The sequence below is a fragment of the Rhododendron vialii genome, chromosome 4a (genome assembly GCF_030253575.1).
Source record: "Rhododendron vialii isolate Sample 1 chromosome 4a, ASM3025357v1".
NCBI classification, from domain to species: Eukaryota; Viridiplantae; Streptophyta; class Magnoliopsida; order Ericales; family Ericaceae; genus Rhododendron; species Rhododendron vialii.
The window spans coordinates 11,352,780-11,367,252 of record NC_080560.1 but is presented as its reverse complement, the minus strand read 5'-3'; the positions used below and the strand labels follow the sequence as shown (position 1 = coordinate 11,367,252).

Genomic DNA, 14,473 nt, shown 5'->3' with positions numbered 1-14,473 from the left:
ACCGAATCAAATAGTTTTGCTCGTGAATTTATGGTCACTTTTTTTGCTCCAACTCGATCCGTACCGCAACGTTATAGAGGTACATTTAATTTGTAATTTATTTGAATAATACTACATATGAAGAGACTCAATCGTGATATACTTTCATGCTAGTATATAACTAATCGCAGTATTTTGTTAGTAACTGTCTGTGAGTTTGAATTCAGTTTAGCGGCTTTTGGTGGTTTAAATAAAATTGATTCAAAATCAAGTTTTATTTGTGTTTTTATCCGAATATATCTTTCTTGCTTCAAAGGCTTTGTAAAATGTTACTACTATCTCAATTTTGTTAAACCGTCGTTCGAATTGGAACCGAGAGGTAGTCTACGTACAACCAATAAGAATAGGTTTGATTCTTAGGGGCTGTTTGATAAAACTGAAATTGAAAGCTGAAAAATTAAGTACTGGAAACTGAATGCTGAAATTTTTAAGCTGAAAAGCTGTTTGATAAATATATTAAGTACTGAATTAAAAAAATGATGAATTAATTTTGTTCCAATTCTATCTTAATTTACTAACAGTCACAATATACTTTTGGTAATGGTGGTGGAGTGGTGGTGGGGGAGTGGTGGAGGTAGTAGGAGTGCTGGTAATGGTGGTGGTGGAGTGGTGGTGGTGGTGTAGTGATGGTACTGGTGGTGGAGTGGCGGTGGTGGAGGTGGTGGTAGGAGCGGTGGTGTAATGATGGTAGTGGTGGTGGTGGTGGTGGTGGTGGTGGTGGTGGTGGAGTGGTGGAGCTGGTGGTGGTGGTGGAGTGGTGGAGCTGGTGGTGGTGGTGGTGGAGTGGTGGTGATGGTGTAGTGATGGTAGTGATGGGGGAGTGGCGGCGGTGGTGATGGTGGTGGAGTGGTGGAGCGATGGTGGTGGTGGTAGGAGCGGTGGTGGTGGTGTAGTGATGGTGGTGGTTGTGGTGGAGTTGTGGTAGTGGTGGAGTGGATGGTGGTGGTGGTGGTGGTGGTGGTGGTAGTGGAGGAAGTGGTGGTGGTGGTGATAGTGGAGGGAGTGGTGGTGGTGGTGGTGATGTGGTGGAGGAGGAGTGGTGGCAGTGGAGGTGGTGGTGGTGGAGTGGTGGAGGTGGTGGTAGTGGTGGTGGTGGTGGAGTGGTGGAGGTGTTGGTGGAAGTGGTTGTGGTGGTGGTATGACGGTTGAATGTAAGTACATAAAAATTCAGCCAGAATTAAGTAGCTCAAAGCTACTTAATTTTTTTCAACTTTTTAGCCTATATTTTAAGTGGTACTTAATTTGTTAAGTAATATGAAATGTGATTATCAAACCTGCTGAATCACTTATTACTTAATTGATTCAGTATTAAGTGCTGAATTTAAGTTATCAAACAAGCCCTTAGTTTACCACCCATGCTCTCCGCTGGGGACTTCTAACATGCCATTGTCCACACAGCTTGGGTGTGTGGGTTCCAGCTTTCACAAAATCGAACAATCGAACACAAATTCAATAAAAGCACAGTATCAAAAAGGGTACAAGACGAAAATAATGAATAAAAATATACTCGAGAGATTACGACAGCATTTCAGTACCTCAAATGGCGATCGGAATCGTTAACAGATGAATTTTATCTCTTCAGTCAATATATGAACAAGCCAGTTCGATCAACAGCCAAATCTGACCATTTGATTTTGGGATGTGATTTTGGCATTTCACATCGTGGGTGTTGTAGGATCTTGCATCGCCGCCTATCGTGGGTGTTGTAGGATCTTGCTCGGCGTCTTCCTCCCAGGGTTGGCTCGGCTAAACCGCAAGCCGTCGGAACACCACCGTCGATTGCCTTGGCGAACTGACTACCTTCTGTCACTCTCTCTCAAAGAACAATATGCTGGAAGGATGTAAGAGCTTGAATTTTCTGATGCCTTCTCAAAAAACGTGAGGGGATGGTGACAATTGTAACTCCAGAAGATGAATTGCAGCCATCAAATCTGCCATTTGAACGAGGGAGGTTACAAAAATGAATTCATAATCATGAAAGGGTTTCAGAGGCTACAGAATCCACATATCAATACATCTATTGATTGTGCAGCGTCGAGATACAACGAACCCAGTGCATGCTCGGTTGCCTCGAGAGACCCTCCGATAACCCTGATTTCATTCATCTGAAATTCCGTAAAATTGTGCAATATAAAACTGGAGTGCTAAAATCAATTTCTTTTTATTTTCTATCCAAAGATCTGTCATTTTCTTTCCATGGGTCCATACCTCCACCAAACAAATAAATATACGTCTCACAATACTTTTTGCATGACCATCAATCCACCACGTCCACACGCAATAAATTCCATCTTCCCACCACAACTCTTTAAGTAGGGGGTCCTACCGACATGTGCGATGGATGGAGGTCCTGCAGAAATATGCTATGGATAAATGTGTTGGGAGTAATTTTTTTTCTCCTTATAATAGAGCAACTTTGGCACCAAAAAAATTTGGAAGCAAAATTTTTTCTGATAAGCGTCTAAATGTTCACATAAGTACCTCCTAATTTATCTTTACGAAGTTTATTTTTTATTGTTATTTGAAATTTTATGCTTTTATTTTTGTATTGTAGATATTTGAAGTCTTTGATAATACATGCAAAGTCTGAGTTTATTTTGTCAAAACAAAACCCGTGACCAATGTCGAGTTTCAAGCGGTGGATTCATTGATAATCGGGGAGTACGGACATTAAAGCGGACCCTTTCGAATTCCCATGGGTTAAAGCGTGGGTTGGTGGGCCCAAAGGAAAAAGGACAATAAAAAAACAGAAAATTGATATTCGCGCTTCTTTTTTTGATGAAGGCGTTCCACTTTGTTGATAAAGTTACTAATAACTTCAGAAGTACTAACGTCATCATGATGTCAACGTGAAACGACATCGTTTTGCTAAAAAGAAAAAAACTCAGTGCGAGATACAGGTCACGCTTTCCTCTTCCCTCCCCACTTTCACGATCAAAATGTAGGTGAGAGAAAAGAGGGGGGGCCTCCCACCACAACCCAACCCCAGGGCTCCTCCACCTCTGACGACCACCAACACCACCGGCTTTTGGGAACTCCGACTCTGTTACCCCACAACAAAGCATGCTTTCTCTCTCATACCCCTAGAATTTTTTTCCATTTTCACTCTGATTAGGGTTGAACTAAAATTGAGATTTTGTGAAAACTTGTTCACTCGATGGATCCGGGGATCCAGCAGCTCTGCCGAACTGCTGGAAGTATAAGGCACCAAAACTATGTCATTTTGGTGCCAAATGGGAATGCCTCCAAAGCCATCAAAACTACGGCGTTTTGAGCTAAGGAAACAAACTAGCAAAATACCTCAGTGTTGAGAAAAAAAAATTGAGAAAAAAAAAATCAAGTATTCCAAATTTCAATCCGTTTTAATCGGTAGGAAGATTTTATTTTTCTAATCATTTTATTCTAAAAGGTCATAATTAAATTTTGACTATAGAGCTCTCGTTAATTAGCCCTAAGAAATTTGTAGAACTAAATATCTCTTAAGGCTAACTAACGAAAGTCTTAGAGCCAAAAATTAATTATGACCCTTTAGAATAAAATAATCAGAGAAATAAGATCTTCGTACCGGTTCAAACGGATTGAAAATTAGAGCACTTAATTTTTTATATATTAATTTTTCAACGTCTAAAGAGTTTATATATTAAAAAATATGGTTAAAAAATTAAGTATTCCAAATTTCAATTCGTTTGAATTGGTGAGAATGTTTTATTTTTCTGATCATTTTATTCTAAAGAGTCATAATTAAATTTTGACTATAGAGCTCTCGTTAATTAGCCCTAAGAAAATCGTAGAACCAAATATCTCTTAGGGCTAACTAACGAGAGCTCTAGAGTCAAAAACTAATTATAATCCTTTAAGATAAAATGATCAAAAAATAAAATCTTCCCACCTATTTAAACGGATTGAAATTTGGAACACTTAATTTTTTAACCATATTTTTTAATATATAAACTCTTTAGACGTTGAAAAATTAAAATATAAAAAATCAAGTGCTCTAATTTTCAATCCGTTTGAACCGGTATGAAGATGTTATTTCTCTAATCATTTCATTCTAAAAGGTCATAATTAATTTTTGGCTCTAGGACTCTCGTTAATTAGCCTTAAGAGATATTTGGTTCTATGAATTTCTTAGGGCTAATTAATGAAAGCCTTATAGTCAAAATTTAATTATGACCCTTTAGAATAAAATGATTAGAAAAATAAAATCTTTCCACCGATTCAAACAGATTGAAATTTAGAACACTTAATTTTTTTTGCTCAGCATTGAGGTATTCAGCTGGTTTGTTTCCTTGGCTCAAAACGACGTAGTTTTGATGACTTTAGAGGCATTTCCATTTGGCACCAAAACAACGTAGTTTTGGTGCCCTATACTTCCAGCAGTTCGGCAGAGCTGCTGGATCCCCGGATCCGCGAGTTAGGTAGTATCCTCAAGGCCACCTAAATGGGGGTAGATTATGATACAAAAATAACAAATTTTAGTCTTTAATTAGTTGGTAAAATTGTTAGTGATTATTGTGAATGGGACAAAGAAAAAGGGCACTATTTGAACTAAAACATGTTAGACAAAAATGTAAGGGAAAATCTACAATACACATCCCTTAACATGGTATACCATATGCACCTATTTTATGGTTCATTCATAACATTTTAGTGCATTTCGTAATTTTTGTTTTAGAATTCATAACCTTTTAGCAGTACGATTCATAACATTTTGGTATATCTCATAACCTTTATACGATTCGTAACTTTTTAGCAGTACCATTCGTAACATTTTCTCTATAATTCATAACATTTTGTGAGATGTATATGATACACACCCAAATAAGGGGTGTGTATTATAGTCTATCCCAAAATTGTAATATCCGAAATAGGATGTGCTTTCATTGGTGATCTACTATAGCAAACTCCTTTGTCCAAAGGCAATGTGAGACTAATGAAACTCTGAGAAACAACACAATGTAGAACCTAGCAATTACACAGTGCACTAAATTTTCCAGGATTTCCCTTCTCATGTTGCTTAAACTGGCCATATCTCACTTCTGAATGTAACTTCTATTATCTCATACTCATAGTACTTAGGGCTCGTTTGGATGATGTATTAGGTTTAGAGGTATTATGTAAGAATGGGAGATTGGATAGTAGGGGGCATTATGTAAGAAGGGTGGGTCCACATTGTTGTGACGGGAGGATTAAATAATACATGGTTTGGATGAGGTATAAAATGGGAAGATAAAGTTGTTTTGTAGTTGAATGGAAGAGAGAGGATGTATTATAAGGGGGGATTCCACATAGCCGGCTCCCACCCTAGCCATGTGTAAGCCCCCCCTCAGGGGGTATTAAGGGGGATTATGGAGCGGGGGTATTAAGATATCCACCCTAGTTTTGGACTTCCCAAACCACGCCATGTGCACGGGTCCACGTATTAGGAGGGGAGATATCATAATTCCCCTTCACATCACTGCATCCAAACAGGCTATCAGAGTATATTGTGCAATAAGCGATTCTCAGAACCATAAAATGTTGGTTTCTCAAAGTTATATGCGTAATCGTTTGAAGTTTCAACTCAATCCCATGGAAAATTATTATGCATATCCATCTATTGACTTTCAATTCTAAAGCCATCTCTTGATGTTTGTGCATTCTTCATTTGTTATACCCAGAAGCAAATTTCTGATGGCCTACCATTCAGGTATTATGATTTGAAGGTCGGGGGTGGAGGGATCTCGAGTTGCAGTATGGTCTGAAGCCGTGAAGAGATCTCAATAGCAACTGAGATTTTCACAAAACACTCAACTAACTGAAGCAGCATTTGGTCACCTGTAGCAGCGAAGAGTTTTTGTGATAGCAAATAAAATGGAGATGTAATTCCTGAGCCAATTTGGCCTACAATTGAAAAGCTGAATACTGGAATGTAGCCTATTTGTGTTTATCCTTTTTTATTTTTTGGCAGGGGTTTTCCTTCGGTATTTTTGAGAACTTTATTTTGATGTGACTGATAATTTGCATGAGAATGACCCGGTGTACCGCGTAGGACTATATCGTTTTATGGTTTTTTGTTGTGAATGGATAATTTGGCAATGGATTTTGGATATGAATGTGGCTTCTAAATGGTGATTTAAAATGAGAAATGTCCGGCATGGGCTTGTGCGTAATCTGATGTTGTTCTTGTTGTTATTGTTCTACTAACTCAGACGCGAGACATCGGACTAGGACCAAAAACATGGGAGATTCTGTCAACATTTTTCCAGAACCTACCTTTGTGATTCGATTTGACATTCTATCAAGTCTATGTCCATTTCCATTAGTCAAAAAGAATAACATATCATCAACAACTAAAGTGGCTTAATTTTATCAACAAAAAGTAGAATGCGTCCCATCAAAAAAGTAAACTTGAAAATATAAATTTCCAAACCATCAATCTCATGAAAGGTCATTACAAGACCAACAAATAATCAAGTCATAAATTTAATTTAGTCGTAGTTGATACAATCCACGCAAATCCATATAGCTTCAACCACAAATGTGGACATGATAGGGACACATGACACGATATGGACACAAAATGAAAAAGATAAAGATGATTTTTGGTAAGAAAAATTCCATTTCACCGAACAAGCACAACCGCTACAAATCTAGGCGGCATCCCCTTGAACAATACAATTCAAGTGAACTACTCCTCCCCATTATTCGTCGCATTCATCATTTCCGGGAAAACTTTGTTGTCCTCCGCATCCCTGCCTTTGAATTTCCAGAATACTTGGTAGTAGTCCTCCCCAATACATGAGGCACTCAATGGCAGGGATGCCCCAATACAAAACTCATTTTGTCCCATTTTGGGTCTCAAAAAATAATCGGAACCGCTCATTTTGTTTATAATACTTTATTTACGGCTTCTGCAAAAAAAAAAAAGCTCAATCCGATATCGGTTAAGACACCTACAAAACGTCCAACTTTGTCCCAAAATTCAAGCCTAAATTCAAGAGCAAAGTTTGGATGTTTCGTAAATGCTCTTACCGATACCGGATTGAGCATACTTTTTGCAAGGATCATAAGCAAAGTATTTTAAATTAAATGAGCGACTCCAATCATTTTTTTGAGATCCAAAATGGGCCCAAAAAAGAGTTTGTACCCACTGGTACAAATTTTTCAGCTGTACCATTGGACTTTCTGTTTTGATTTAGCTGGTGCGCTTGAATGACAATAATGCCCTCGTTTTACTTTTTTAATTTTTTCCCAAAATCTTAAATATTTTCTGAAAAATTGTTTTGACACCCCATTTTTATTTGTTTATCTATCTATATGGTTTCACAACCCTTTGTAGTTTCACAGATGACAATTTACTCAGGTCCGTTTTCGCCTCCGACCTCTTTGTCGTGATTCAAGCGAGTACTTTCCGATCTGATAATGAAATGAAGTGGGAACTAAATTAGTTTTGTACTTGTATATCTATGTAAATTTTATTTGTTGAACTTAAAACGTAATAAGAGCAAGACACTAAATAAAAATCACTATTTTTCTTATAGAGTAATAATACTTATGCGGTTAATTATTATTATATCTTGTGTTTTAACAGCAATTTTATTAGAGTTCACTCATATCTTTTTCTTTTTTGGTAACCGGGGTATTCAGACCAGCTTACGCGCACCTCAACTAAATCCTCAGGAGAGACTAGACTAGCACAGCAACTCAACGCCATGAACCCCCACTTAAATCATGGTTTGCCTTCAGGAGAAATCAAACCCTGCCATGTTACAGGAGCATGTTCGCCCTTACCACTGGAGCAACCCATGGATGGAGACATGGAGTTCACCCATATATTTTTTGGTACAAACACACACAAAAAGAGGAAGAAGAAGATATCTCTCATCTATAATACTCCATATATCTTGAATACATCATATACGTACAATTTCTTGAGATCGCCACTGTAGGTTACTAGGAGCATGTACACAAGAATAGGTAAAAAGGCATTTGAGCTATTATAGCTACCAAAATGAAAGAAATTGTCCTACACCAGATTCTGCAAACACTTCGGTAGAAAAGCTCAAGCCACTGTAGCTCTCTTCTTTTGCCGAGGAACTGTTCACGAGCAAACGAGTAATTTATTAATTTCTCTCTCTCTCTCTCTCTCTCTCTCTCTGTGCAAATGAGAAAGTCGGCAAGGATCTATTGTTGTTTGGGTTTTCATCGTGGATCTTCTGTCGTCGTTGCCGTTTCTCGTTCTTTCTTCGACTTTTCCGATCGATTGACGATCTGATTTTGGGGATGTGAGTATTAGAGCGACGATCTGGTTTTGGGGATGTGAGTATTAGAGCGACGATTGACGTTGATCTCCAGCACCAAGGTCCGGCGAGGTCTGACGATCGATGTGGGTTTTAACCGGCGGCGGAAGGAAGCATACAAATTTGCAGGTGTGTGGGGGTACAAGTGTATGCATATATCGTCGGTGCATATATATATATAATATACTCTTTTGTATTATTTTATGATATATGATGGATATAGAAAAAATGATGGAGAGACTGGTGGAGCGTAGGAGAAAAAATTGATAGGTAAAATAGAAATTGTGTCTTTTTCACTAGGTGTTTTTGCTAACATTGGTGTACATGCTCTAAGTACTCTCTCTATATTATGCCTCGGCAATGCCTTGTTACTTGGTGCCAGCTCAGCTCCACGTCACATCAAGGCGATGACGTACGAAATCATGAAAGACGAGTTTCCCTCGAACTTAAATAATACTAGTAACTACCAATTTTTATTTTTTTTTCATTCATTAAACCTAATCTACTTTATCTTAAGGAACTTGGGGAGAGGGATGGGTGTTTATGGAAATCGAACCATGTTCATGTGCATGAAAGTATAAGAGAGGCACCAACTGCACTTCACTCCACTTGCTAGTAACTACCAATCTCACAAGTTAATGTGGTGCTTATGGAAATCGAACCATGTCTATATGCATGGAAGTATAAGGGAGACACCAACTGCACTCCACTCCACTTGCTAGTAACTACCAATCTCACAAGTTAATGTTTTTCATTTGTCAACATTTTGGCTGCTTTACCGGTCCCTGTTAGTATTGCTGCCAATCATATTATACTCCTCGTATGCCAAAATAAGCTACTAGTAAACAGACTCGGCTCCTCCGCAAACCGTTCAGTTGGTCTATTTGTGGGTCTTTCTCGATCCACTTTGAAAATCATAACCGTTCGTATTTTAGAGCTTTGTCGAGAACACGATCACTCTGAAAATCAAGTTGACTGGGTATTGTTTGGTATGATTTCGGAATACATTTGTCATAGTACAGAACAAGATTAGAACACCGAATCAAAACCATTTAACCCATTTATCTAAGACAAATATCTGAAGACAAATGTATTTCAAAATTATATCAATCAGTATCCGATCAACCTAATTTTTGACATTGTTGATGCTATCAATGAGCTCTAAAATGTGAATAGTTTGAATCATCAAAAAGAATCTGAAAAAGACCCACAGGCCAACTTGACGGTCCAATCTGTTTTCATAGATCGTAGGGGATCCTTTTCGGTAAAAAAACACAAAAAAATGGAATATTACAAGGTTTTGAGGGAGATTTTAAAGTGTAATGAGTGGAGAAAGAAAATTTATTGATGACCATGCGTAGGGATTTTGAGTACTCCAAACAAACAAACCTGTACCCATTTGAATTTGCACATCCATTTTGCCTTCATATTTTTCAGGCAAAGCATTCACTAGATTTTGAACATCATACTGCCAGCCATTATCCACAATTAAAGGGAATATTACAAGGTTGAGTATACGAGTAATTAGGATCGATAATGACGTTATCATAGAGTAACAATACTTATGCGGTTAATTATTATTATATCTTGTGCATTTTAACTGCAATTTTATTAGAGTTCACTCATATCTTTTTTGCTACAAACATACACACAAAAAAAAAATGGACAAGAAAAAGATATCATGATATATATCTTGAATACATCATATATCATTTAAACTTATGAATGACTACCTCGACAATTTCTTGAACTCGCCACTTTGAGTTAAATATCTATTAACGTAAAATCTGTGCCATGCACGGTCATACAGAGAAAAATACTTATTTAGGGAACAAAGTATATATTGTGAAAATCCTATTTCGCTTTCGATATAAAAATGTGCGCAAAATTTTGATTTGGTTTATACTTTAGCACTGCACCGAATGAGCCAAAATTCATTTTATAGTATCCATTTTTCTATAAAGAAAAATGTACGAAATTATGTTATGCCTTGGCGATGCCCTGTCAGCACCAACTCAGCTCCACGTCACATCGAGTCAATGACGTACGAAATTATGAAAGACTGAGTTCCCTCCAAACTTATCCTAATAAGTAGCTACCAATCTCACAAGTTAATTGTTTTCATTTGTCTAATTTTGTCAACACTTGGGCTGCTTTACCAGTCCCTGTTACTATTGCTGCCAATCATCTTAGACCTCGTCTGCCAAAAAAAAAGTTACTACTAGACCCGACTCCTCTGCAAACCGTTCAGTTGGCCCGTTTGTAGGTCTTTCTCAATCCACTTAGATAATCATAACCGTTCATATTATAGAGTTTTGTTGAGGACACAATCACTCTGGCAAATCAGGCTGACTTGATATTGTTTGGTATGATATCAGAATACATCCGGCTTAGTACATAACAAGATTAGAAACAGCGAATCAGAGCTATTTAACTCATTTATCTGAAGACAAATGTGTTTAAAACATATATCAACCCGGTATCTAATCAATCTGATTTTTGGCGCTGCCGATGTTATCAATGAGCTCTAAAATGTGAATGATTTGGATCACCAAAAAAAAGAATCTAAAAGAGACCCACGGGCCAACTTGACGGTCCAATTCGTCTCCATTGATCGTAACGGATCCTTTTCGGTAAAAAAAACAATGGGAACAGACTCAAGCAAGATATTGTTGACAAAAAAAAAAAAAAAAGACTTAAGCAAGATATTTTCCATGCTCTTTAAGGACTTCAATAATTATTGAACTTGATTCAATTTGGAAGGTGTTAAATAAATGCTTAAAACTATGCAACTTGTGAAGTTTGACATGATTACTAGAGGTCCAGAGGATATGTTCCTCGGAATATAAAAAGCAACAACGAGTCATAGAGGGGGCTCCATTAATATCATTTCACCAAGCCTGCCGTTCACATTTGAAGTTGATGTGCATGCCATTATTCCGTAAATGCCCCTCCAGATTCATGCTGCAATGGTTTAAGGTTTAGGGTAGTTTTGGAGTTATGATGGAAGTGCTGGGGGCATTTTAGGAATACGACTCTTACCTCACTCGTGGGGTCATCAGAAAACTATATAATTGTAAATAAATGATTTCGTCGACTTTAAGCGTCCAAGTTGGATCAAAAACCCGGACCCATTCAAATTAAAGCATCAGAAGATTCGGAGTGCAGATTTTTTTTTTTTTTTAAATAAGAGAGTGCAGTTTTTTATTTTGTTTACACTAATACCCTTTTAGTTTTCCAATTTCCTCGACAAAAAAACAAAAAACTTATTCGGATCTTATTTGCAGATAAAGATAGAAGGAAAAATAAAAAGAAGATTTTTTTCTGGGTAAAGCATCGCGACAGTTTCAAAGTTCAATGTTTTTTAAAAAAAAAAGTTTCAAAGTTCAATAGTAACAAATTTTTTTTAGATATTACAAATTTCTCGCTCTGATTCTTACTTATAAAAGACAAGACTTTTGATATAGACTCAAATTTAATCCACGAAATTAAAAATTCCAAATTGAGATCGTTGAAATGCTTGACAACATAAATAACGATTTGGGGCAGCTTATAATTTGTTAAATTTTTGCCTTAATTTGAAAAGTAATTTGAGTTATAAGTTGGTGCAAAAAATAGTAATTCACAAAATACTTTGCTTCCGAATTAAAAAAATGGACATGATTTTTTGCAATCATCAACTATAGTTATGTAACTCAAGTAGTAACTAAAAATGACGGTAGAATTCCGACTATAAATCTTTTGGGTGAAAATCATCATTTAAAAATCTCAAATAGTTCAACAAAGTGGGTATGAGAAAGCGGTCGTAAGTTCAAATCTTATGAAAGCAAAACATTTCAAATCTTAAGATCACTGAAAGCTTGCCCGGCCATTATGTTCAAGGCTTCGGAATTAGATGAGGTGCGATCAAGCTAATCCGGACACCCGGTTATAAAAAAAAAAAAAACCAATTTAGATCCAAGCTCACAACGTGATACATATGATCGGCTTTGATAGTGAAAGATTTGTTGGTAATATAACATTGAGAAAAACGTGTCTGAAGGCGTTCCCATTCACAAATTGCCACCACCAACAATGCAATATGGACATAAAACGAGGGGCAATAAGGTAATGAAGCCAATATATACCGAACTTTCTTCTTCTCTCTTTAACTCAAAATATATCTTCACCTCTTCAACACTCCCAATTCCCAAACAAAACCTCTGTTTCACTCTCTCCGTTCGTTAATGGCATCCGAGGAAGAAATCCTCTCTGTTTTCGATTGCTACTGGTTTGAGTTCAAAGTCTTCACTTCAAAACCTCCCATTCCAACCCCTAAACCAAACCCAGTTCTTGAAAACAACGGAAACTCAAAGCTCTCTTCCGTTCCTACCCTCCACAGTAGATCCCTCAGTGACCATTGCTTGAGCTCTACAGACTTTCTCTCTCCAAAATCAGTCCTGAACACTCCGAGGCTCCAGAAGATACTTTCCGGCAAAGATGTGAGAGAATTCTCGGAACCCGTATCGAAACAAGGAGCGATCGAGGCGTCGATCAAGAAAACAGGGGGTGAAATCAAGAAAAGGAGAAGAAAACAGGGGAGAGTTGGTAGCAGCAGTAAGAGCTTACCAGAGCTTGAATTCGAGGAGCTAAAAGGGTTTATGGACTTGGGTTTTGTTTTCTCCAAAGAGGATAAGGTAAATTCGAGCTTGGTTTCGATTATTCCGGGGTTACAGAGACTGGGAAGAAAAGCCGGGAGCAGTTTCGAAGAAGAAGATGAAGGGAAGGAAGTTGTTGAGGTTGATGTTCCTAGGCCTTATCTATCTGAAGCATGGGATCATGTTTTGAGTATTGGGCAGAGGAATAGCAAGGTGGAGATTATTAATCCAGTGGTGGATTGGAGAATTCCATCACTTGGCAATGAAATGGAAATTAAAGATCAGCTTAGGATTTGGGCTCAAACTGTTGCATCTACTGTCAGATAATGAACACCAATCGGTAGAGTTTTTGAATTTTTTTTTTCTTTTATGTTTTGTACAGTGTTGTGATGGAGATTTCACACTTTTCGGTGATGATTTTTTTTGGGTAAAAATTCAGTGGCTTTTCATTTGAAAGTTTGTCTGTGAATAATGATGAGGGAGAAATTGATATGAATTTGGTGGTCAACGCTTCTTTCATTGTTTGGTTAATAACGTAGGCTGGGAATGAATTTGGCTTGTCTGTGGTCCTAAACAGTACTGCAGAGGCGCGGTCCAAACGATCGCAATTGTCGGGTAGTGTTTTTAATAGTTCAAATTTGTTTTCAATCTTTTACCTTTAATAAAAGACTTTTACCAGTAATAGATTCAACAAATTTGAACTATTGATTTTCAAAATGAACGATTCAGATTAAACCCACAACATTCTTTACAGTCGACTAAAGAGAAACCGGGTTAGCTCGGAATCCATGAACAAATGACGCTGCACCGGATATAATCCCAACTTACCCAAAGGGAACTCAAGTGGCAAAAATATCCGAGATAAATGTAAAAGGGAGGATCAAGTCAAGACGTCCCGATTTCATGTTAGGGCCAAATTTTTGCTTTTAGCCGTTGGATTGTGTTTTTAATGGTCCGGATCCGAGGAATTTAAATCTTTCGCAAATCTGGACCATTAAAAACACAATCCAACAGCTGAATAGTGGTCCGGACCTAAAACAAAATCCGAACGTCTTGATTTGAACCGGACTATACAGTTTTATAGGAGTAAAAGTTACTACGTATTTGTGACTTTCTTAGTCCAATCATGAATGGTTTGCCTTCCCCAGAATCAGGAACAAAATTAGTTGACATGGACATATATAAATTCAAACACGAGTAATTATTCAAATAGTTCGGGAGTGCCGCCACGTGGTGCTTTGGACCATTTTACAACCACATGTTCTTATAGGATCTATACACTTAGTGGTAGACTCCATAGGAATGTGTGACTATAAAATGTTCCGGAGTACTACAATACGGTACTCCTAGACCATTTGTATAATTTCACTTCAAACTCATTCTCCTCGGCATAAAAATCTCATTCCAACTAGTTTCAAGTGCATAATTTTTTTTCTCTCCACATTACCAAAGGAAAAAGAATGAACCCCACGGGTTGGCCTTTTTTCTTTTTGATAGGCAATAAAGTTTTATTAA

The 14,473-nt window shown here is 37.5% G+C and overlaps 1 protein-coding gene across 1 annotated transcript; it reads left to right on the top strand.

Moving 5' to 3' along the window:
* Positions 1–12,372: 12,372 nt before the first annotated feature.
* LOC131321759 (uncharacterized) lies at positions 12,373–13,466 on the top strand. The gene has a single exon (XM_058352691.1). The coding sequence runs from the start codon at positions 12,548–12,550 to the stop codon at positions 13,283–13,285; it is 738 nt and encodes a 245-aa protein (XP_058208674.1). The 5' UTR covers positions 12,373–12,547; the 3' UTR covers positions 13,286–13,466.
* Positions 13,467–14,473: the final 1,007 nt, after the last annotated feature.